The sequence below is a fragment of the Podarcis tiliguerta genome, assembly GCF_965153285.1.
Source record: "Podarcis tiliguerta genome assembly, chromosome: 11".
Classification (NCBI taxonomy): domain Eukaryota; kingdom Metazoa; phylum Chordata; class Lepidosauria; order Squamata; family Lacertidae; genus Podarcis; species Podarcis tiliguerta.
The window spans coordinates 21,341,921-21,368,547 of NC_139544.1; the positions used below are offsets into that span (position 1 = coordinate 21,341,921).

General features: G+C 40.2%; 1 protein-coding gene across 5 annotated transcripts in view; it reads left to right on the top strand.

Annotated features, from left to right (window-relative positions):
* MCC (MCC regulator of WNT signaling pathway) overlaps window positions 1–26,627 on the top strand; it is a 204,968-nt gene that overhangs the window by 17,795 nt on the left and 160,546 nt on the right. For 2 of the 5 annotated variants that reach the window (XR_014503049.1, XM_083403790.1), the window contains exons 2-3: window positions 1,553–1,800; window positions 16,690–16,901. Coding sequence is in view for 4 of the 5 variants with exons in the window: in XM_083403790.1 (XP_083259916.1) it covers window positions 1,553–1,800; window positions 16,690–16,901 (460 nt within the window). In the remaining variant the exon portion in view is untranslated. Of the gene's footprint in view, window positions 1–1,552; window positions 1,801–15,415; window positions 15,444–15,799; window positions 15,825–16,689; window positions 16,902–26,627 lie in introns of those variants that run through there. The other 3 variants (XM_083403791.1, XM_083403792.1, XM_083403794.1) reach the window with 3 other exon arrangements.

Here is a 26,627-nt window from a genome sequence, read left to right on the forward strand (position 1 = left end):
CAGCTTTGTCACACTGACCACGTGACCCGGAAGTGTCTTCGGACGGCGCCAGCCCACAGCCTCTAGAGCGAGATGAGCACGCAACCCTAGAGTCGGACACGACTGGCCCGTATGGGCAGGGGTACCTTTACCTTTACCTTTAACCCCAAAGGAGTCCAGGGCAACAAACAACAAAACTGCAAAAGAATACAATTAAAAGGGGGGAAAAACATTTAGAAACAGTCTCATATTCTCTCAGCTAATATTTTCAAGGTTTTAAAAGTAGGGCTGAAAATAATGCCAATATATTTCACATCTGACAAACCAATGTACCTCTTTGGTTTCAGATAGCAGCACATGGGTAGAGAGTAAAAAAAACCCAGGACACAAATTTTCACAGCCTTCTAGCGGCTATGATAGCTCATTTACCAGAAGTAATGTCTTTAGTGTTAACTCTGGAAGTGTATACTCGATTCTGACCAAACCAAGCCTCCTAGAGCACAATATACATCAGTTTGTTTTATTTCTACTTCTTTGTTTGTGTTTCACAACCTCTGTGTGGTCTTGGTACTTCTCAGTTGCAATGATCAAGGCACCTACAAACTCCAAAACATAAAGTACGGGTATGTAGTTTCTCAAGGGTTTGCTTTATGTGGCTCTGCCAAGAAAGCACTGGGGTTTACCATATGTTCAAACCAGGGCCGTCTTTAGCATATGCGCCACCGGGGTGCAAAGATCCGCCCAGCACCCCTTTTTTTAAGGGAGGCGAACTCAAAGTTGTTGTTGAGCTTTTTTGGGGAGGGGGGTGATCACTCACACATGCTTTTGTTTGATGGTACAGAGTAAGAGAATGATGGAGGAGGGGAGATGGGGACTTCATTGCTTTTCACTGCTGTCGATCGAAAGGGACCGGTATGCATTTGGCGCCCCTCAGAGTTTGGTGCCCGGGTGCATCGCACCCCTTGCACTCCTGGAAGAGATGGCCCTGGTTCAAACATCACTTCTGTGGCTGAAATCTTATCTCAAAGTTCCTTTTAAGAAATAGGGGGGGGGGGATTGAAGTTACTTTATCAGACTTGAAAACTTCTTTTGAATTACTAGCTACTAATCATCCAATACAGGGACCCGGGTGGCGCTGTGGGTAAAACCCTCAGCGCCTAGGACTTGCCGATCGAAAGATCGGTGGTTCAAATCCCCGCGCAGGGTGCGCTCCCGTCGCTCGGTCCCAGCGCCTGCCAACCTAGCAGTTTGAAAGCACTCCCGGGTGCAAGTAGATAAATAGGGACCGCTTACTAGCAGGAAGGTAAATGGCGTTCTGTGTGCTGCGCTGGCTCGCCAGGTGCAGCTTGTCACGCTGGCCACATGACCTGGAAGTGTCTGCGGACAGCGCTGGCTCCCGGCCTCTAGAGTGAGATGAGCGCACAACCCTAGAGTCTGTCAAGACTGGCCCGTACGGGCAGGGGTACCTTTACCTTTACCTTTAATCATCCAATACAGAGGTGCTTGTATTTGTACAAAACTACAAGTGTTTCGGTCTTCTCTTTCTCCCTTTCCCTTTCTCTCATGTGTCTAGGAATGACCTGCTGATGGTTTGCCGCCAACTGAACATGGAGGATTCTGTGGCTGAGATCATGCATCAACTTGGCGCAGATGAAAGTGGGAAGATTTCCTTTCAGGAATTCACACGATGCCGCATGCAGCTTGTGCGAGAAATCAGGAAGGAAGAAGTGGAACTCTCTGTGAAATCAGATGACTCTTGCAAAAAGAAAACATTAAGGGATAGAATAGCTTCCTGGCCAACAAGCAGCAATAACAGTTTGGGTAAGTGTTGTTTCGTTGTGCCTCCATTGTCTAAAAGTAAAGATTACACAGATACGGCCACCATCGTGGTATCATCTAGTTCAGGCTTCCTCAACCTCGGCCCTCCAGACTACAATTCCCATCATCCCTGACCACTGGTCCTGCTAGCTAGGGATCATGGGAGTTGTAGGCCAAAAAAACATGTGGAGGGGCAAGGTTGAGGAAGCCTGATCTAGTTTATTGGAGTAAATCATTTTCTTTCCGACATGCTTATTTTAGCATCATTTGTGGAAATTGTGCATGTATTTTAAACTATACATATTGGGAACACACTGCAAACTGCTGTGTGTAAAACATTTTGCTAAACATGGCTGTACATTTATTTCCTACGTCTATGCACAGGTGTGCTTTGGAAAATGTATGAAGTGGTCGTCAAGATCTCCCCATTGATACTTGCTTAGTTCTCAAGCTTATGGTTCTGGCAAGTAGCAACAGCTTGTTTCTCTGCATGAAAATAGAGAGCTGGGAGAGAGGATCTTAGGTTGCATTTGTTTTGGGCAGCTATGCCCCTAATAGTTGTTTATTGGTGTGTGTGTGTGTTTTTAATAAATAAAAAAAACCCTGCAGTTTTAGGATCAGAGTTAACACAATCTCTTTTTGACTGAAGTTCCACAAAACCAGGAAATTGATGCCTTTATAGATGCACCATGTGATCAGCAGTGATGCTGTACGTTGTCACAGACTGATGTGGTGTTTTTCCCCTGTGAAGTTAGGCAATGATGTGTCCTTGCTTCCATCTTATTAAACTTCTTCTTGACTGATCTTCCCACAACTGTGGGTGCAATAACTTCTCATCCTCTTGCAAACCTTTTTAGAACTTAGATGATTGCTCACTTGATTTGAAGATTACTGTAGGAAAGAATATCTAACTATGCAAAATAAAAAGTTGCATTTTTTTTAAGAAGGCCAAGTGTTCCAAGAACATGGATAGCCACAAGTTAGAACAAGTTGATTCCTGCGAGTATCTCAGGAACAGCTTTCATTACCAACTGGACTGTGCAGTGCAAATTAGCACATTCCGAACAAAAATATACACTAATTGCATTGCCTTGATATTTCTTCACAAAAAGCAGCAAATTTGTTGCAGCAGCCTATGGGTGAACACAGCAAAGCAGTTGCAAGCAGAATTCGTATGGAGCCTCAATCTGGTTTTAAGTTTTCATTAGGAACAGCTTGGTGTTTCTTTCTTGGACCTATACTGGGTACACCTAAATGTGTTGCTAAAGGTAAAGGTAAAGGTACCCCTGCCCGTTCGGGCCAGTCTTGCCAGACTCTAGGGTTGTGCGCCCATCTCACTTAAGAGGCTGGGGGCCAGCGCTGTCCGAAGACATGGCCAGCATGACAAGCCGCATCTGGCGAGCCAGCGCAGCACACGGAACGCCGTTTACCTTCCCGCTGGTAAGCGGTCCCTATTTATCTACTTGCACCCGAAGGTGCTTTCGAACTGCTAGGTTGGCAGGCGCTGGGACCGAACGACGGGAGCGCACCCCGCCACGGGGATTCGAACCGCCGACCTTTTGATCGGCAAGTCCTAGGCGCTGAGGCTTTAACCCACAGCGCCACCCGCGTCCCTGGGAATGTGTTGCTAGTACTACCCTTAATCATGGAAGTCAGGCTTAGCTCATTAAAACTTGGAATGGGTATACTTTACTCACTCTGAATCCGCTTTCCTGCCCCTCCTATATGTCTCTGTTTTATCAGGCTTTGCTCAATTCTTTTGTATCTATGTGGGAAAGAGAGTTAATGGGGAAAGTTTCTGTTGCTGGTTCGTCTTCTTTTTATCTGCTGTCTTTGTACCTAGTGCAAATCTATGGTTTAGAGAATAAAAGATACAGATTTGAAAAAAGCTACATGCATCAGCTAATGGACCATATGCAGTACAGTCTGTCTTAGTCTGCCTCTAACAAATTCATATCACATCTATATTTTTCTGTAGTTACCTAAGTACAGAATAACAGTTTTGTTGGCACATTTTAACGTTTTGCCCTCTAAGATCCTACTTAGCAAATTAGCTAAACTTATTAGAGCTTGAAAAAGTTTCTCTTTTTTTAAAAAAAATAATATTTATTACTTTTTGAACAGTTTATACACTACAAAACAAAGCAAAAACAAAAACAAAACAAAAAAGGAACAATACAATACAGTACAATGACACTACATAACACTAACACATTAAACTAACAAAACCAAACAAAAACAGTTTAAAAGACTTAAACAGTTTCAATATCTTGTCTTTCATTCACTTATTTCACCGACCTCGCACCTCCCTTTTTGTATTCCACCTTCTATCAATTATTTCAGCAATTCCTTTCCATCTTTCTCTGTTTTCTGTCCTATAATTATCTTAACACATTCTAACCTTATTTTACCTATAATATTCTATTAATCTGTTTATACTTAAATCCTTATAACATTTCTGCTAAAGCCATATAACTTCATTCCACCATTCTTTTAACATTTATTAATTTTGCAGTATTTCTGTAAATAATTTTTAAACTTGAAAAAGTTTCTCCTGGCCGCTGAATGCTGCACCAGATTAAGTTTCCAAACCGGACTGAAGTTTATTCGGAGGCATCCCCACTTTTAATGGGTTGCAGTAATCTTACCTAGAGGTTTCCGGAGCATAGACGACAGATGTTAGGCTGTCTCTGTCCAGATATGGTGGCCCTGCCAAAGCTGATGGGTGAGCGATGGATAGAGAAGTACTCTCAAGCTATATACCCTCTCATTCAAAGGGAGCAAAGATTGCAGCCTTGCTGGTAGCATCAACTTCTGTACTTTAGTTTTAGTAGTGAACAAGCATTCAACCTGTGTAGGATGTCAAAGTAGGGCACATAACGTTAAGCATTCCATAAATTTATTTTTGGTGGAGAGGCCTTCTTAATTCACGTCTTTTTCTGGATGCCTTTTAAAAGGCCATTATGTGTGAAAACATACTTTGTGCTGTGTAGGTAGTATAGACTGTTAAGGGTTATTTTATAATAACAAGATGTGATATTTTGCAATCTCTTAAAAATTCCTTCATTAATAGAAAACATATGTTCTTAAAAAACCTGGTTTCTCATGAAGTCTTAGCCTTTTAATTACGTATATTACTGTTAGTATTTTGCTATCCTACTTGTAACTGTCTGAGTTCACAGATCGGATACTTGATTAATGATACAGAAGAATATAAGCTTTTCTTAATTTTATATTAGGTTATATATAAATAAGTAAATGCAACTTTGTTAAGTGGGTATTAGCTTCCTAGTAAGTTTACTTAGGGTTGCAGGTTTAGTTGCCATCAGGGTGGATTTGATTTGATTTAAATCATGATTTAAATCACTAGTCAGTAAGACTTGATTTAAATCATTTTTTGACAGAAAGACTCATTCTTGCTGGTATATTCTTAATATTTACAACCAGATGAAGGTTTCATTTTTGGAATAATAAATTTTCAGAGTAGTTTTTACAGTTATATGTACTGATTTGGTTATACTATTAGAAATATTTAGACCAATAATTATGAAATTATTGTGAGGTTTAATAAGTTAACTGTTTATATTTGGACAACTTTTCTGCTGTACTTTATTGGAAGGAGAAAAACAATAATTTCCTCAATAACAATTTAAACAATTAATTTAGCTAAAACAATAACATTATAGCATATGTATCTGTGTTTGTTAACTGATGTGGTTAAACTTTTTTTTTTAAAAAAACAAACCTTAGACTGAGTTTTAACACACATGAAAAACTTAAAACAAATCCTTATTTCTTAATGAATAACCTTTGGACTATAATGGAACTTAAATAGAAAACTATCTTTAGAAAGATTTTTCCTCCAAAAGCATTTTATTTCAAAAATCCAATTTAAATTTTAAAAAATCTGATTTAAATAAAAAAACTGATTTAAATAAAAAAACCCCTTTTTAAAAAAACACACCACATTGATTTTTATCCACGCTGGTTGCCAGCCCTTGACATGATAGCTTTATTAGATTTGTAATATGAGAGTGAATAATGAATTGATCAAGGCCAGAATCTTAAGCATTAGGCCATGAATGGGGAACCTGTGACCCTTCCAATGTTGCGGGACTACATATCCCATCATCCCGATCATTAGCCTTGCTCGTTGAGATGGATGGATGTTGGAATCCAACAGTGTCTGGAGGGGCACAGGTTCCCCACCTCTACTTTAGGAGATCATTTAAACCATTGTTTTCCAAACTTGGGTCTCCATCTCTTTTTTGGACTATGATTCCCACCATTCCTAGCTATTAGGACCAGTAGGCAGGGATGATGGGAATTGTAGTCCAAAACAGCTAGACACCCAAGTCTGGGAAACGCTGATTTAAACCTAGAATGAAAGAAACAGACCTATTCCTTAGGCAAAGATCCCAAGATGACCTGGCTGGTAGCCAGATTCTGCGCCCAGATCTGTAGGCACAGATCATCCACTAGAATAAAATAGCTTACTAGGGAAAAGCTGAAGTCGTCCTTTGGGGCGCCTCAGGGTCAATTTTTATGGTAGCCGAAATCTCAGTTGTACGGGTGTATGTATATATCTCAATTTTAACTCATGAGCTATTGCTGCAATCTGCTCTAATTGTATATTTTATCTTTATGAACGCTGTCATCATTGTGTTATGCGAGCTGGTCTTTGGCCGTAATACATTATCTATCTAACACACCTATGCCTTGTTCTTCTCTAGTTCTAAATAATTGCCTGCTAAAAGTATGGTCTTTGTTTTGTAACTCAATTTCAAACTAACTTTATAAATAATTTTATAAACTATACACTTCATTTGCCAATTGTTTAAAAGCATTGGTGATAATTTTGTATCAAGAATGTGAGCAAAATTTACTTTGAAATAAAATTATGCTTTTGTGCAAGTCTTTGTTTAATGTTTATGCTGAGGGATGCAATTGCAGTGATAGCTGTTTACAGCTTGAACTGTGTCTAGCTACTGCCCTTTTTCTGAGGTGTGTGTCTAATCCTGGTTACTTAAGTTGAAAAATTCCAGAGAAACTGACTTAGTTCTCTAGAATTATGTTTCATTATGTAAGAGATTGACACTGACTTTGCTGCTGTTCATTGGTGAACTACACAGCTCTTTTCACCAGAGGGTTAACTGACAATATAGCATTAGGGTGCCACCTACTGAAAAAAAGAACACAAAACAGTCCTGAAAATCTTTTGCACAGGTTGAGGGCTGGGAGAGACGTGATGGTGCAAATGATGTGGTTTTTGAGCTTTAAGAATGGGGCAAGTATAGAACGCAGACCATTGAAAGTATCCAGTGTGTTGATATTCCATGACAGTCTGAAACTGTTCTGCTTGTAGAGAGTTAGCATATTGCTAATGTTTGTCCAATAGAATTGAGCCAAAGGCTAAAAATACCTAATTTTGACTAGATTGGAAATGTGATTTGCCAGAGTATATACTGATCCCTCAATGCAAAAAGTGAAGTTACAGGGAACCAGGCAGAGGGCCTTCTCGGTAGTGGTACCCTCCCTGTGGAATGCCCTCCCATCAGATGTTTAAGGAAATTTCTATTTCACTTTCACTTTTCTATTTCACTTCACTATTTCACTATTGCTATTGCTATTTCACTATTTCTATTTCACTTCACTATTTCACTATTGCTATTTCTATTTCACTATTTCTATTTCACTTCACTATTTCACTATTGCTATTGCTATTTCACTATTTCTATTTCACTTCACTATTTCACTATTGCTATTTCACTATTTCTATTTCACTTCACTATTTCACTTCTATTTCACTTTTAGAAGGAAGCCTGTATAGGGAAGTTTTTAATGTTTGATGTTTTATTGTATTTTTAATATTCTGTTGGGAGCCGCCCAGAGTGGCTGGGGCAACCCAGTCAGATGGGTAGCTAACAACAACAACAACAACAACAACGATGATGATGTTGTAGCTCAGAACTCTATGGCCTCTTCTGCTTTAGAGTTTGGCTGTAAAATTTCATGGGCATTTAGTTTTCATGTTGGCCTTCTGATGATATAAGATTACGGCTCTTATTACTATGCACAGCACTCTCCAGAATAAGCATTTGTAGGTAAGTAATACCTGTTTTTAGTGGAGCCAAGGGATAAAAAAGAATATTGGGAGTTCTCATACAGAACAAACATGCAAATTGATTTTAAGTCATAACAGTAGATTGACTTTTTATGTGTATTGGCACTGAATTCGTATTTCTATTATGTATGCTTTAAATGCCATCGCTGGTGTTGTTGCACACCATGCTGGGATTAATGTTAGCAAGTAGATGTACTATCCTCAGAGGGCTACCATCGCCAACTAAGCTTTCCTCTGAGTAGACTGAAATCGAAGGTCCTAAGTCATTTCAGTGGATCTGCTCTGTGCAGGACTAACATTGGGTACAACCTGGGTTGGGAATAAGCTTCCTTGAAGTGAGCAGTGTTTGCTTAAGAGTAAACATGCATCGAATCGGGCACTCCTGTCTGTAAATAGATTAAGACAACATGACTTTCCAAGGAACTACGTATTTATCTTAGTTGCAGAAGTGCATTGGTGGGGAAAAGTGGCAGTCATGTAATACACAGAACAATCTAACATGAAGAACTTCGTGGTAAACATGTTAACTGTGTTTTGCTCCAAGGTTTTACTGCCATTAGCATAATGTCAAGATAAATGACCTATTGTAAGAACTGTGCATCCCATTTTCTGTGTTCTCTGCAGCTGATACGTGCAGTTTTCATTAAATTGTCTTGTGTGTGAGTAATGGTGTAGGTCAGTCTTAATTAAATAGAAAGCAAATGATTTGTTGTGAGTCCCCTCCGAAACAGATATGCCATATTGTAGCTTTGCTGGCAGTCACTTTATTTTTGTTTTCTGAACTTCAGGGAGAAGAGCCCGCCATTATGTAGCTAGAAACATAGCAGTCATGCAGAAGAGGGAGATATCAGTAGACTTAGGGGGACACTGAGGTATGCACAAACACATAAAATCTGTTGCGGGGGGGGGACCCTAAGGGGAGAAATCTCAAAATTAGCTACTTGGGAACTAAATGACATGGAATTTTGAGTGGGGAGGGGGGCAAGGTTGAAATAAATTTGGCTTCTTTATAATAGAATGTTTTCCCTTAAGCAGGATCTGATAAAATTGGGACATTTATATTGTTGCTCTGATCTTTCAAGGCTTGCATAATAAATTCTTATGCATTTTTATTGTCTTATGCATCCTATAATTACATAAAAGGAAGAATCGTAGCATTTGTTCTCTATAAAAGCTGTGAACTGGTCATTAATAATGGGTGGGTTGGAGAAAAAAAGGGGGCATCTCAATTTGTAGGCTTCAGGTTTGTAAATCTGTCAGGTTTATTGCCCCGGAAAGCAACTTTTCTGTATGCAAAAGTTACCTATAGAATTGCTTTGAAAGACTTGCTTTCAACTGAAGTATTTTTTAAATTGGAGCTGGAAATGGGATTCCTGCCCTGATAATTCCTCCTACAGAAGCAGAATTAAGTGGGGGAGAGGCATCTGGCTGGAAGAGCAGGAGAGCTCCTGGTATTGGTTAACACCAAGCCTAGTGATTCCCAAACTTGGATCTCCAGCTGTTTTTGGACTACAGTTCCCATCATCCCTAGCAGCTGGCGACCCAAGCTAGGGAAACACTGACCGAGCCCCTTACCCACCTTGCAAAAGCAGCTGCTCTTGTTTCTGGGAGGTATTTTCATCAGGACTGGGCCCCACTGAGCCTGTAGACTATTAGCCTGAATGGCTGCAGCTGTTCAGAGTTCTCTCCCCAAACCAGCTCACCTGCACTGGTGTCTTTGGGTTAAAGCAAGGGCTCAGCCCCTTTTATTGTTTTGTAGGCTTTGTGAGCAATGTTTATCTGGAGGTGAGAGACTGGATGTGGTCTAGATGTGGATGTGAGGCAGGAGAGGAGTGTGGAATTTTTGTGAGTCACACCTGGCTTTTGTTTTTGTAAATGTCTCCTTGTGGATGTTCCCCCAGACACCGTCCTCTGCTGCATTTCTATGTCTTTGAGGTGGGTCAAAGATGTTACGTGTTGGGGCCAGGGTCAAGGGTGGGCTGGGAGTGGGACTGGTATCCATTGGTGAAGAGGAGTCCATCAGAACCCTTGCTCTTTCTGCTTCGCACACTGTATTTCAGAATCTGGGGATACTGGGCAACCAAGCCTCTGGCCTGGTGGTGCTGTTGCTAAATGCCTTGTCTGCCCAGAATAAAACACCGCTCATCCATTGGCAGGGTTGGAGCCAGGCTTAGGTCAGCAAAATAAAACAATAAGTCACCCAAGGCCAATGAAGTTAACTGCTTATTCAAGGAAGCAAACCACAGCTTCGGCCTAGTGTTACCCTCTGCAACCTTTTCCAGGTCTTGCCCCGATGAAGCAGCTGCGAAGACTGAAGGTCCTGGCCTTTCCAATGTCCTCTATAACTCTTGCCCAGGGTCTTTCCCACACTGTGATTATTATTTCCACTGTACTGTCTCCGTGTCCCTGCCCCATGTACGTTGAAGCCAATGGTAGGGCTGTGGAGGTTCATTCTTGCCACAGGGTCATTGGGGCAAAGTTCCACCCTCCATTTGTTTCAATAAGTGCACAGTTTAATGTTCAAGTTCCACTGGTTTTGGTGGAACTGGAATTCTCCAAATTCTTCTGATTTGTCATTCATAGTTTTCTTTAGTGATTCAATCATGTGTTAAGCCTATTCTTAACATGAATATCTCAAATAAAGTCTAGCAGCACAGTGCATACTTTTCTTTTTTAGCAGTGCCCTGACATACGTTGGATTTTACTGGTGTATAGTTGAGAACTATAAGCATTATATGAGGAGAAGTCACCATTATGCATGGAGTTAATACATATTTTGGTATTTAACTCCTGCCTTGGCTCAATGCACTGCAGCTGTTCTCTGATTGTTCAGATATTGTTGTGATTAAGTGGGGATTTGGTGTATCATTTTTCTCATAGAAGATGCAGCTGGAAATCTTACAAAACAAGGGTATAGAATGATGATTCCTTTATATTTATCTTATGGTAAAATATAAAACAATTACTGGTTTCTGGAAAATAGTTTTCTTATGTTTGCATCCTAACTTCCCTTATCAGGTGCTTTAAGGAGCATGTATGCTCACTTAAGGTTCACAGGTCAAAACAATAAGGTCACAGTGAAATTTGCTTAATAATGATTTCACTGTGACCTTATTGTTTTGACAAATCATAGCAAGGTAGCTTAAAATAAAATACCAGCCTAAAAGCAGAGTTACCTTCTTAAATACCAAAAAGAAGAAAGAAACCGAAATAAAAGCTGTTTACCAGGCACTGATTACAAAATAATGGAAGTGCCAGATTCCCTGTAGAGGAAATGCAGATATGATAATGGAGGGCATCATTGAAAAAGTCCTGTTTCCTGTCACAATTCAGCTTCCTTTGGAAGTCAGAGTGACCCAGAACAGAGCATTAGACACCATTCTTAACACCCAGGTGGTTTTACGCAAGGAAAACTGGTCCTTAATGTACCAGCCACTTAGGGTCAATATCTGCACTTTGAATTGTGCGTAGGAACAGATGGGAAGGCAGCACAACACTTTGTGAACTGAAGAGATGTGTTCCATTTGTCTGATTCCAATTAATCAACTTACTGATGTTCTCTGCACTAATTGCATTTCTTCAGCAAGCAACACCATGTACTCTGAATGAGATGCTATCGGTGCAGGAAAAACGGCGGCTATACCAGGGGTCAGCAAACTTATTCAGCAGGGGGCTGGTCCACTGTCCCTCAGACCTTGTGGGGGGCTGGACTATTCCTATACCCCACAAATAACCCAGAGATACATTTTAAATAAAAGCACATATTCTACTCATGTAAAAACACCAGGCAGGCCCCATAAATAACCCAGAGATGCATTTTAAATAAAAGGACACATTCTACTCATGTAAAAACATGCTGATTCCCGGACCGTCCATGGGCTGGATTTAGAAGGCGATTGGGCCAGATCCGGCCCCCAGGCCTTAGTTTACCTACCCATGGTCTAGACTAGGGGTCAGCAACCTTCTTCAGCCGTGGGCCGGTCCACCGTCCCTCAGACCATGTAGTGGGCCGGACTATATTTTATGGAGGGGGGGTGAACGAATTCCTATGCCCCACAAATAAACCAGAGATGCATTTTAATTAAAATCACACATTCTACTCATGTAAAAACACCAGGCAGGCCCCACAAATAACCCAGAGATGCATTTTAAATAAAAGGACACATTCTACTCATATAAAAACACTGATTCCTGGACCATCCGCAGGCCACATTGAGAAGGTGATTGGGTCACATCCAGCCCCCGGGCCTTAGGTTGCTTAGCCCTAGTCTAGACTGTCTTTATCAGGAGAGGCTGTAACTGGTGCATTAGCCTAAGCTTTTGAAAGGTGCTTTGTGCCAGTGTGATTGAGACTGCTTGGATAAGGCTATCAGCACCCCTAAACTACCAACCTGATATTTCAGGGGAAGTTGAGCACAGAGGAGGTGGGTTTTATCCCTCCATATGCCTTTACAATGCCCTTGGGCATCAACAACTGAAACTCATTCAGCCACCTAAATAAGACGGCGCTTTCAACAAGATTTGCAAAAAATAGTGTCCAAATCAAAGTAGCTATAAATACAGGATATATTATCCTTAAAATATTTCACAAACAGGACCCTACAGGCCTCCGAGGGCTCATGTCATTCTGAAGTTAACACATTTTTGCCTTTGAAGCAAGCTTTTCAGTGGGATTGGGAAATAGCAATTTGCCCAAGGCTATGGAATGAACTTAATGAGTATTAAAGATTGAACAGCTAAATAAGATTATTCCGTGAGCCCCCAGGATACATAAAATGGTTACTAAATATTTAGTAAATATTTTAGCGTGCACATAGTAACCAAAACGCAGTTATTTCCCAAGTGTACTTGTGGTTATACACAATGCTATTTTTCTAGAAGAATAGGTGCTGGAACCCCATGAATTCGTCCCTTATTCTTTTATAATGCCAATGGTGAAAGGTGCTGGAACAGAGTTCCGATGAGTTCCAGCTGAAAAACAACAACCCTGTTTATGCTTAAGTCAGGTTATGTCACAACTCTTTTGTGTAGAGAGCTGGCTCTGGTAATCCATGTTTGTAGAGCAAGGACTACTCGCTGTGAGATGCTGCCATTTTTACAGTAGGACATTCTTGACTTTGTGGAACATAGAACAATATTGAACCTTCTTGTTTTTGTGTTCACTTACCCTGAAGCTAGTAAGTTTCGATAGGGTGCTTCGAAAGGAGGACATCATAATCAACGAGAAAAGAGTCGCCAAACTTGTAAAGAAATAACAATCTTTGTGCTATGGCCTTTTCGTAGATCACAAAATGTTATGAATTTATCCCAAGAAGAATGATTGGGCTTGGCATGAAATAGGATTTGGTTTTGTGTGCTTGGAACTACCCTTTGTGGTTTTCTGCTATTGATTTCTCTCGTCCTCTTTCTTTGTAGTTTACCAAGAAGTATGTTCTTCATTTCTGTAGCTGCACCATTAGTCTAAATAAATAAATTAGCTTTTCCCTTGCTCTTGTTCATCTTGACATCATACAAATCTATAACTGATCTGTTTTATCCAGTTAACCTATTTGGTTTAATTTATATATTATTTTTTTAAAAATGGTTTGACCAATTGAAAATATGAACCTGATTAGTCAGGGCACCAGGTATTTTAATTTTTTGTCTCAATTCAAAAGCTAAAATACTGGCAGCTGAAAACATCTTAAAGGCACTCTTGTCTCACAAAGGTGTTAAAGTACTTGAAAAATCATTTACATCTAGTGTGTAGCAATGCAAAATGACCTAACAGGCATCAGAAGTCCAAGTTGCTATTTCCTACACTCAGTATAATGTTAGAATATGATAAACACACTCATCTCCTTGGGATCAATTGTCCATTACAACTGAAGATCACCTGCTATTGATTTCAGTTAAAAAGAAAAACCATAATGGGAAAATGTGTTTGATGCCAGAGGATCGAAGTAGTGGAGAAAACAGATGTTTATAAATAGTGTTTCCTCAAGCTGATGTATGTATTTTTATTGCAGGAAAAGGCATTTTATATAGATTTGTGTCTAGATTGTTTTGAAAATAACTTTATCCTGCACTATGTCCAGCATCTTAAAATAGTCTCTGTTTTTTTAAATGAGTCTTAGGAAGACTGAAAATAGACTTCATTGATACGGTGTGAACCAAAATGCTCATTTAAATTTTTTTTTTAAAGGTGCACAATTGCTATTAATCGTTCGGCACTTCACTGTTGATTAATTTGATCAATTTAACTGAAAATGTGATGCAGACATGACTGTGTAAACAAACATAAAACTGTTCAGGTAGATCAGTCAAACACACTCCTATAAATATCCCAGCAAAATTTATCATCATGGGTATGCTTAAGGTTACTAAGAGATGGTATGGCTACGTTAGGTTTTTAAGATATTCAAGTTAGTATTTTAACCTACCCTGTAAAATGGAAGGTAAAGCTATACAGTATTTTGTTTTTTGAAGCTCCGCCCCTCAAGGGTTATAAGCTCATTTTTTCTTAGTGGTTTATTGTAAAGGAAGTGTCTTAATTTGCGTTTAAAGGAGGTTTATCATGACTTGCATGCTTACATACTTTGGTGTTATGTGATTTTTTAATAAAAGAAAATAAAATCACATTTCTGGGTAGAGTTAGGACTTGGGAACTCAGGCTTTCGCAGTTTTGTCCCCCCTTCTCAATCCAGCTGTTACTTGTGTCGGGAAGGAAGCTGCTGTGAGGGAGGCAGACATTTAGGGTAGATGGAAGTTGTGGCGTCGGAGTGAAGGGTGCTGGCAGATAACCAGGAAATAAAATTAAGATAATAGAATTATAGAGTTGGAAGGGACCTTGAGGATCATCTTCTAGCCCAACCTCCTGCAATGCAGGAATATGCAGCTATCCCATGTGGGGATTGATCCTGCACTCTTGGTGTTATCATCACTATGCTCTCTAACCAACCGAGCTATCCACTGGGGAACACCATGAAAAAGTTAAAAATGAGGATGGGCAATATTCTCTTGAGGGTGTGGAGAAACGGGTTACTTTACCCTACATGGGATTGTTAAGAATTCCCTTCTTCCCTATGGAACATACTAAGAGGTATTTCACTAGTTTGATATGAATTGCGACCAACACTTCAATATACTGTCGTAATTTCTGTGGCTAGCTTTAGCATTTCTGGGGCGTTTCATACTTTTCTGAGCTGATTATGCTGTTACAGTATAGTAGTGATGGTGGCGATTGTTTCTGCTTGGGAGCTCAGAATGTTGAATGTGTACTCAGTAAAGCTTTATTAATATGTGCACATAATTGTTCAATAAAACAGTTTCTCTGCTGCTACTTCAAGAGCTTACGGCCTACTTATCCTTACATTTTAATCTAATAAGCTCACTGTCTCAGCAGAACATTTTTATCCAGTCTATTTTCAACAGAATATGTTCTGTTCTATTAGCTGTGGAAGTATTAAGGTAACAGGGTAGTTGTTTTGAGGCCCAGGAATCAAATCTCTGAATATGAGGAAGTGTTGAATGGTGACAAGAGGTATCCTTGTTAAATATATTATTCTTATTCTTATTTATTATTTTAAATTTGTATACTGACCTATACCCGTTGATCTCAGGGAGATTCTCAACATAAAATCACAATATGAAAAACATAAAATACATAATAAAGACAAAGACAACTCGATAATCTCCCCTTTCACAACACGTTTGAAAAGGGCAGCAGATGTCAATCAGTCGGTGGCCTGGTTTTCGCCTGGTGCCTAAAGGTATATAATGAAGTTGCTAGTTGAACCTCCCTGGGGAGAGAAGAAAAGGCCTGTTCTTGTGTTGCCACCCTCCAGACCCCTCATGGAGGAGGCACATGAAGAAGGGCCTCAGAAGATGATCTCAGGGTCCTCGTAGAGTCACATGGAGAGAGGTGATCCTTCAGGTATAAACTTCTACTGCGGCTTAAGATCACTTATCTGGAAGTACATTCAATCAAAATTTGTGGAATTTGGATGTAATTTATTTGGGGTGTGATTTGCTTCCCTGTTGACCCTCTGCTGGACCTGAGTTAACAAAGGGGGGTGCTGGTATAGAAGTTTGTTTCCATGCACACCACCAGCATGGAATGAACTGGGTCATTATAAGGCTCCTCAAGTCCATCTGGGGTCTGTAGTCAGACCACACAAAGGAGAGAAGGCTGAAGTGAGCAGGCAGGCAGGCAAAAAAAAAAAAAAAAAAACCTTCTCTGGTGATTGGTGCAGGTCGTTAAAAACATGCAAAGGGGTCTGTTCTGAAGTGTAACGGTATCTGTTGCACAAAGGCTGAAGAAGAATAGAAGATTCATATGGTGTAGCGTTGGTCTTCTTAGAAGAGTCATTGGTGCTGAAATGCCTTTGTGACCAAAGGGTGGAATTATTAATAGACTATCAGTCATGAGCACGGGGCATTACAAATTAGCAGCAAGAAGACAGGCCCCTGGAAAAAAAAGAGGAAAGGAAACTTAAAATATCATATTCAGCCCATGAGTTTATGGTGGAAGTGAAATTAAGCAGGGAAAAACCATGTATTCAGATTACTTATATGTATTTAATTTCAGTAGGGGCCGAGGACCAGGGTCTTGTCTCAATAACTCCATGAAAAATGTCAGGTTTGGGAAGAGATTGGAAGGAAGGAAGGTGTTATCATGAAGGCTGCCGCAAGATTTCAACTTCTGTGATCACCAAAGTGGAGAAGATGTGGAATTGGATCGTTCACTTCCTTCTAATAAACTAGCCTTCCCCTCCCTTTTTCCCCAGGTACCCTCTCGGGAGCTAGAGAAAGTTGGGAATATGATTCTGGAGCTAGAGACCTTCAGAGCCCTGACTTACACAGTCGTTCAACTCTGCAGAAGTTCTTGGACTATGGAGGCAATGCCATGAATCAACAAGTTGCAATGCAGAGACTTCTTACACAAGCTTCCAATTTTAATAATTCAGTTGGAGGAAGTTACCTGGAACTTGCCAACACTGTGAGTACACTTTTAGTTCACTGAGAAGTCTTGATTTTTGTGTTTTCCCCTCCCCCCAACTCAGATAGTAATTAATACTTTAAATCATAGTCCATAGGAAAACACCAGGTGGCTGTTTTCATCTGAGAGAACATCATTAATTTTTTATTTTTGTAAATAATCAGTCCCCAGCACTTGCTTTGTTGTTGAGAATTGGTATTCAAAAACATCTTGTTTCCATAACTTACTTGGTTGTGCTTCTATGATTTATTCAAATTTGACTACTAAAATAACTAGCATGTAAAATCTGTTTAGAAATTTAAATTAGCCCGTGTGCAAGTTAAGTCTTTATTCCAGAATCGTACAGAAGGAAAAATCAGTCTATTATTTATTGGTTTTGTTCTTGGTTTCTTGAAACTGCATTCTGAAAATTCCTTGGGGTGCAAACATGATACACTCTCACTACAGAGAAGACTCATATACATTCTCAATTCCGTTTAAGGAAAGCCTAAGAGGAGTTGTTGTCGTTACCAGCTGAGCAGGTCGAGCTTTTGGAATCTTGCTCCTCAGTTTGTACAGACTGTAAAAATGAAAGAATGAATGTGCGTTCCTTGCCAGGCAATGGATTGGAAAGTAATGGTATATGGAAAAGAGTGAATTAAGCAACACTATGAAGGCATTGCCAAAAGGGGAGCTGCTGCTTTTTTGATGAAGGTTTGTTGTGAAGCCAAACTTCCACAGCTGGTTTTAGATGACCAGGGCTTGGCGAGGGAGTTGCTATTGCCACAACTCTAGGTGTGCTACATCCTTCCATGGGCTGAGAGGAAGCCAACCCTACATGCTCATTGTGCTCCCTACCTGCTGTTTAGCTACTGTGGACTGGGGGAAAGTGTCATATCCCTTGATGTGGTGTGCCTTATTGTGGAAATTTGGAAATAGTGTGCTTTAGCCTAAAGACTTGGTTTTTGAGATAGATTAATCTATTAGTACCTAGAGGGATGATTTCATGTACACCAGGGATGGCTAATCTATCGTCCTTAAGACATTGCTGAGCTACACCACCCAACATTCCTGACCACTTGATATGCTAGCTGAAGCTGGGAATCCTACAATATGTTAGCCACTCCTGATTTACACCAACTCCCCTCCACCTCTGTGCTATTCTGATATATATTATAATCTCTCTAACATTTGGATTTGTGTTTGGTTTATTTACAGCACACTTTTTTCACAATTTTGTAGGATGCACCCATCTTTTCCCTGTCTTTCTCAAGTTCCAATACCTTAAACATTCTCATTTGCTTGGTTGCTGTTGATTCATGCATGTTCAATCATTTGTTAGTTGCATTACTTGGGAGCCGCACAGAGTGGCTGGGGCAACCAGTCACATGGGTGGCATATTGATGATGATGATATTTTACTGTTTTGTTTGTTTGTTTTTTACTTAAGGAGCTTTTAGTACAGGAGTGTGCATTCGTCATGACCAGGCCTAGTTAGATTGTGCCCATTGGTAACTTTCTCAAAAGGAATTTGCAATGTGATAGAGCAGGAGGATCTGTAAGAGTTTTTATGTGTGCTGGACAGAGGGCAAGTATATGAGGGAAGGAGAAGGGGTGGCCGAATGTGTATTAATTCAGGAGTGTGTGCATGGAGGGAAGAGGGTGCATGTAAGAGTCAGGATGTGCACACAGACAACAAAAGAGAGGAGGAGAACACAAAAGTCCTGCATGAGTAAAAATCTGCAAAGAAAGAGTGTCTAATTCCGTATGTATTCAATGTTGAGAACATGTGACTGAGCAAGAGAGTTTGTGCAGATGTAAGAGAGAGAGAATGCACATGAAATTATGCACCTGAAGGTGTGAGAGAAAAGAAAGTTAGCAGGGGTATGTGCATATGTGAGTGAGAAAGTGCCTGAGGGTGTGTTTGTGAGTGCATGCACACATGCTTGTAGCTGAGTGAAAGTGTGACGGCAAGGGAGTGTTGGCATACATCTGCTGGATGAAGAGAGGCCAGGTGAACAAGAACGTGTATATGTACACATAACAGGTGGGCGAAGCCGCAAAAAGTCCCACTTTGTGTGCTGCATTCGATTGTATGAATGAGAAACAAGAGTGCCTGTGTGCAAATTTGTTCAGACTTTTGATGGACTATAGCGCTATTGCTGGTGTTTATTTTAGTTGGCTGCTTGTAAGTATCTGCCTTGTTCGTAGTACTTGTAGTATCTCAATTTGTTTTAAAGGGTAAGAGCCCATGGAATTGCATATGCAGCGAAGAGCGGATAAGAAATGTTTCAAATAAATAAATGTGCTTGCCAATGAGACAGAGGTTGTGTGTCCATTTTTCTGTATCACTTCTTACGGACGCTAGAGTGGGTGCTTTATGTGCATGAGAATGCAGATGCTCACTCATGTGAATTTTTGTAAGGGGGGAGGGGTGTGTGTGTGTGTACCACCCACCCACACACCCACCCACACATGTGTGTGAGAGAGATGCATGTGTGAGAGGAAGCATGTGTGGACCTGCCTTTGAAATGAAGTTTCCCTTTATGTAAACAAACAAAACTAGATGCTCCTGGGGGTTAGAGAGGCAAAGGTCTTCTACATGTAGCTAGCGGTGCAGACTCCAACGTGCCATCTTTTGAGGGGCAAAGGTCTGAAGTGTATTTTTCTACTTGTGCAGTTTGGACCCTGACTATGCCATTCTTTCCCAGAACCACGTATCCACTGGCCACACGACATCTTCTAATACAGAATTAGCTTGGAGAGCAGGGCACATGTATCTCTCTCTTTCCTTCCAGTTTGATTTCTGCATCAGCAGGCAGAATTCACACCTCATTGGCCCCCAAGACTTTAGTTTCCAATCCTCCTTCACATGCTAGCATAGCTACCGAGGTTCAGTGATCTGACCAGATCTCCTTAAATTTTATAATCCACGCTACAAGTGTCTTATTTAATGGGAGTTGTAGTCGAACAACATTTGGAGAGTCGCATTTTTGTTTGTCTGTGTTTACACATCTCTCCTCTTTTGAAACTAAAGGTTCTTGATGTAAAACAAGCTTTAAAATACAGCAACTAAATAATAATGAAATATGATGCCACGACGTAGTATGGAACTCAGAATTAAAAGAGGGCTAAAATGGATTAACAGGATAAAAACAGAATTAAAACTCCTGAAGCAAGGTTCTCACATAATGATAAAAAAGACTTAGTAGCCATGCACCAGCACCAGTGGGGTTGGGGGTAGGGGTCACCCAGAGATGGCGTCTGGGGGAAGGTGACACTAAAGCTGTGAAGGACCTTAAAGATCAAAATGAGCAAAATTAGGCTTGGGAACCGCCTACAAGAACCATATTTTCTCTTCCTACGCTATCATTTGGGAATATGTTTTTGCAGATGGTAGTTAACCCCTGAGCAAAGCTAGCTTTTCCAGGAGTGCCCTTCCCATCTTTATTCTCAGACTGTCGCCATCCCAACACTATTGAGAAATGGAAATTCATCTTGCCTGCAAATTCCTATACAGTGGTACCTTGGGTTACATACGCTTCAGGTTACAGACTCCACTAACCCAGAAATAGTACCTCGGGTTAAGAACTTTGCTTCAGGATGAGAACAGAAATCGTTCTCCGGTGGCATGGCGGCAGCAGGAGGCCCCATTAGCTAAAGTGGTGCTTCAGGTTAAGAACGGACCTCCGGAACGAGTTAAATACTTAACCCAAGGTACTACTGTATTCAGTGGTGCCAAGGTGGGCCTCTTTTCCAGTTAACTGTGTTTTCTCTTTGTCACATTGAAACTCGAATGCCTACTATTTATAACCAGTCTAACTTGGATTGTGATTGATTACTTCAGCTTATACAAGTAGCTTTTATCCGCACTAAAAACAGAAATCAAGACTTATCACTGGGGGTTAAATTTATTTCAAGCTGCAATGCAGATTGATTTTGGATGGCTGCCCAAAAGAACATTAATGGTCTCCTCACACTGAAATAATGGGTTACCATTTGTCTATTTAAGGCATATGCAGTGCCCTGGACTGAAAACCAAACACTGTAGATGTGGATCAGATATTGCTTATACGTAACTAGCAACAAGAAAAACCTTACCAGGCCCCGCAATGTTTTACTAGCCTGCCTGCCTTCACATAGTGTGTACCTGTATGTGATAAGACAGCTTTGTGTGTGTGTTTGTGTGTGAGTGAAATCTGGCAAGCTTGAATCAGTGAGACCTGAGTTTGAATCCCTGATTAGTCATAAATGCTGACTTTGTACCAGTCACATCTCATACCATTGCCTACCTTTCAAGATTTTTGCAAGACTACATGAAATAATTTAATGTGTGTTTCCCTGATTTCCTTGAATAGGATGGAAATCGGATAGATCAAAAGCTTCTTGTCCAGTGTGTATTATTACAATATTGTAATATAAATTGTTTCGTGATTGCAGTCAAAATATTTTTACAGGTATAAGTCATTCTGCTCCTTTGAATTACTTTCCGACCTTCCAAGTGTCCCTATTTTCCTGATTTCAAGAAGCCATCCTGGCTTCTGGTTTGATCCCAGAATGTCTCGCTTTTCCTTAGGATGTGCCTATTTCTTTAGGATGTTGGAGGGTATGTAGTTATCTGACCCCCAAGCCGTCTGAAGGCAATCCTGAATAGGGAAGTTTTTAAAATGTTTAATGTTTTATTACATTTTTATATGTGTTGGAAGCTGCTAAGAGTGGCTGGGGCAACCTGGTAAGATGTGTGTGGGGGAGATTGTATCAAGGCAAATGTAAAAGATGTAGTATAAACACGGACAACTGGGAAACACTGGCCTGCGAGCGCTCCAGTTGGAGAACAGCCTTTACCAAAGGTGTCATGGGCGTTGAAGACACGCAAACTCAGGACACAAGGGAGAAACGTGCTAAGAGGAAGGCACGCCTGGCAAATCCACACCGTGATCAACTCCCGCCCAGAAACCAATGTCCCCACTGTGGAATGATGTGTGGGTCCAGAATTGGCCTTGACAGTCACTTACAGACTCATTGTTAAAACCGTATTTATGGAAGATAATCTTACTCGGCTATGAGTGATCGCCAAAGAAGAAGAAGAAGAAATAGTAAAATTATCATTATGGAATGGCACGTCCCTCTTTTCATTGGAGAAATGTTGGAGGGTATGTACTTTTAATCCTTCAGTGCTTTTATTTCTTGGTTTGATTATAGTTCATTTTCATTTCCCATTCTGTTTAGGTAAACATTCACTCAGTGTATTTCTCTGAGTGGCTGGCAGGGGGCATTCTTAGACAGTTAAGCCTCTTCCTATGTTACCTCATTAATTCCTTCTAGTGTAAAGAATCAAGAAACATAGCTTGTACCTAAAATAAGTAATTGAAATCACCACAAAGTAACAGTTGGTATGTTAAACGCCCAGCAAATGTAGGTATTGCTGGGTTTTAATAATCTTTTAAAACATACAAATACAGAATTTTATTTCATGTTCAGCATATTTCTCTAGTCATCAATTATTTCACTCTCCTATTTCCAAAAGGTGTTATTTGTTTAAATTCCCAAACTAAAAACTGGCACTAGCAGATGTCAGCCATTAGTTGAGGGGCAAACAATGGATCTAAGGAACATGCGCCATTATGGATGTTCTTCAGAAAGCAGTCATAACTTAATAAGTTGTAGTACACTTGCTCTCTTGGGAGGAAATAGGAGCTAGAATATCATCAGTACCGCAGTGCCAATATTTTGGAACATATAGTTCGACTTTATTTGCACCATTAACATTTTAAAATGCTTCAGGGCTCTTCCTATGAAGGTATTTATCTTGCTCTGTTGCATTGCTCTAGGCCTCGTGTGTGCAGGAACCTCTATACAGTGGTACCTTGGGTTACATATGCTTCAGGTTACATACGTTTCAGGTTACACACTCCGCTAACCCAGAAATACTGCTTCAGGTTAAGAACTTTGCTTCAGGATAAGAACAGAAATCAGGCTCCGGCGGCGCAGCAACAGCAGGAGGCCCCATTAGCTAAAGTGGTGCTTCAGGTTAAGAACAGTTTCAGGTTAAGAACAGACCTCTGGAACGAATTAAGTACTTAACCTGAGGTACCACTGTACATTGAATGGAAGGAGAAGTTTTGCTTGTGCATTTTGCTTCACCCATACATAGAGCTGTGGCCTTAGCTTAGATGAGCTCACTTGTCAGGAAGCTTTAAGCTCTGTGGTGGCTGGGGACCACTGGACTGGGATTTCTCATCCTGTTGCTGCTATTAAGGCTGTGACTTTCTGATCTCAGTGCAACTTTATCCTGAATAAACATGCATAGGATTATATATTTATGTAATTTAATACATTTCTTATCCTATCCTTTAATACTGGTCAGCTCACAAAATAATGAAAATAGAAGCCCCCTCTCACAGTTTTAGAACAAAATTTAAAACCAATTTGCACAGTGTCTTTTGGTGTAGCTATTCCTGTCTACTGGAAATTGAAGGTCACCTATTACTCAAGGTGGGATTTGTGTTCTCCTTGATAAGGAATAGGTAAGAAATGTGCAGAAGTCTGCTGCCTTTTGCTTTGGAGAAGTGAATTATGAGCATGTCTGGGTCGTTGTCTTCCCTGCTCCCATCTTACTCTTGTTCAGCTTATATATTTGTAAATAAAATGATATTATAAATCTCTAGTTACAGTCCCCTTCTTAAAAAAAAGTGCCTCCAAAACTTCTTATGACTTAGAGTTGTGAGAAGCATGACTATCTTGGTGATATAAATATTTCTCTTTGTGACTCATCTACATGGACAAAAAGCATATGTTTTTGTTTTCCATACAAACATATTTCTTGTATACAAAAATATACAGCCTGTTCAGTCCATCCGTCTCTTCTTGTGCATGATTTAATACAGTGTTTCCTTTAAAATGGCATGTGACTTATTTCTGGAATCTTGCTTAATGGACTTTTTCATCACTGGCTGGGGGGGGGGGGAGGGAAGGATTGCTTGACATCTGATTTGAATTTCCTTCCCTTGAATTTCCTGCGAAAGACCAATTGGGATTCTTTTACTCTGGGGCAAAAAAATAAAAATTGAACAGTCCACAGACAGTGCTTTTATAAAGGAATAATTAGTAACCAGGCTGTGTGTCCTTGTGCCAGGATCTAATTTTGTCTGGGCTTTGCATTGTCCATCGTACTGGAGTTTGCATGGATCATTTACATAAAAATCGAATGCTAAGCCTGAAATGCATTTGAAGACTTGGTTCTCAATTGTTTGTGCCTCAGCATTCAAAATGCCTTTGACAGTTTAAATTTTCAAAAAGAGTGTTTAGTGAAAAATACCCACTAGTTCTGTAGAGACTGAAATGCAATAGTAGGTCAGAAGCTGGTTGTCTTAAAAAAAGGGGGGGTGCCTGCTTATTAAAGGAAAATTGGGTGTGGTAGTGGTGGGGCATATTTATATAAAATCACTGAGTTTAAATGCCTCAAAAAAATGACACAAGTTTGTCCAACGCAGAATTGTTTAATATACAGTGGTACCTCTGGTTACATACACTTCAGGTTACATACGCTTCAGGTTACATCAGCTAACCCAGAAATAGTGCTTCAGATTAAGAACTTTGCTTCAGGATGAGAACAGAAATCGTGCTCCGGCGGTGCGGCGGCAGTGGAAGGCCCCACTAGCTAAAGTGGTGCTTCAGGTTAAGAACAGTTTCAGGTTAAGTACGGACCTCTGGAACGAATTAAGTACTTAACCTGAGGTACCACTGTAGTTCATAAACAAAACAGGACTGTTCATAAACCGAGGTACCACTGTATACAGCTTCATTGTAAAAACCTCAAAGTGGAATGGCTCTTTTATGTGTCTTTTTTTTTTTTTAAAGTGTCCATCACTAGAAAGAATGACGGACACTGGTTGATGTATGCTGGTGCTCAGTGTACACGAACTCATTTTTGCTGCGTGTTTCATAATACCTAGTTTATCCCAGGGCTTCCCCTAGAAACCAGCCTCTAGTAAAACGGCCTTTGCATGCTTGGTGTGTTTTAGTGTTTTAATGTTTCATAAATGTTTTATTCAGTATATTCTTATAGCTTTCCTATTCTATGAACATTCATTATGAGGCTGCTCTGCCTTCTCCATCATGCTTAGAAGATAGGCAATCCTTTTCTCTCTCTTCAGGATGACCCACAGTATCACTCCCATGCTCTGAGCCAGGAACCATCTCCTTCAGAACAGCCAAAAGTTGTATTTCGATGTGTGCTCTGTTCCGAAAAGGATATGCAAAATGAGTGAGAACTTCTGAAGTGTATCTTCTCAGAGATTAGTGCTTAATAACCTAGCATGCAACTGTATGTGCAGGTATGCATGGGCACCATAGATTCGAGAGCTGTGTTTTCTTTGAGGGAGAACTGTGCAGCAATCATATTGTCTTGGCAAGCAAGAAATATGTCTTAACACGTGGGTATTCCAAGCTGCCATTTATTTCATGTTTGGAAATCTGGCTACAGAAGAGGGAGAGGTGAGAAGGCATGATTCCCTGCAATTGACTTGGCTAGGACAAGCAGCCGTTTCGTTCTTCCACTCTCAGAAGGTGCCTCTTTCAACGGCCATTTCACCTGGCCGAACATTTATGTAACCATATTAAGCATTAGTGCCTGAATTTGGCAGCCATCCTATTCCCTCCTCCTCCCTTCAATTTTCTTAAATCTGCCTATAAGATTCTGAGCCTGCAGGTAGACTGTATTGCTTTTTAAAGGTTATGCAATGCCTAGAGAATGTTCAAGCACTAGAAAAATAAGTGTGCAGTTTTTACTCTGTTGTGGAGATGATTGCTGAAAAACATTACTCCAGCCTTGGTGTATGTTTATGGCAATAATGTGATGTTTGGATGGTGATTACTTTGCAGTGCCATTTTTAGGAACTTAAAAACAACAACACATTATCTTTTTCTCTGTAATCTGAGTGCTTTCATTCTGTACCACAGTTGTCGTCAGTGTGTGTGTGTGTGTTTAAAAAAAGGCAAACTGAATTTAATTTTTCTTTCTTTTTTTTTTGAAAAATAACTTTTATTTTGCTTTTAACAGGTACATATAAACAGGTACATATAAATATAGACAACCAACATTACAAAGGAAAATTCCTTAATAGTAATGAAAAAAACCCTACAAAAACTACAAAAAAAGTACATAACACAGAACATAAGCAACTATGGGAAAGATAAAAGAAAAGAAAAAAGAAAAAGAAGAGAAAGAGAAAAAGGAAGATGAGCCAAAGCAGGAAAGCTCATCTTTTGTACACTTCCGTCAAGCTCACAACAGATCATTATTCTTATCAATTAACTCTATCCGCATTCCAAAGGAATCCCTCATCTTGGTATCAGGGAACATTTCTCTATGCGTTATCATTCTAAACATAGCCAGATCTTTCTTGCTGAGCCCATGTCCCCTAAATAATTATTTAGACATTCCCATTCGGCTTTTAATTGGTAATACTCCAGCCAGGTTATTCCCTTCTGTTTCAATTCGCTTAGGTCCTTTATTTTTGGATCACTGCTTGTTTCCTCTACTAAATCCTTATATGTTAGCCAATCGCTGTTCATATTCAGCCTGTGGACCAACATAGATTCCATTGATGACAGCCACCATGGTGTTTTGGTTTCTACTGATTTTTTACTCCTCTCCCATACTTCATATAATGCCCTTCTCACAATATGATTTAAAAATCCTTTGTGGGATTTAACCTTGTCATAGCCTATGTAGCCGTGCCACCCG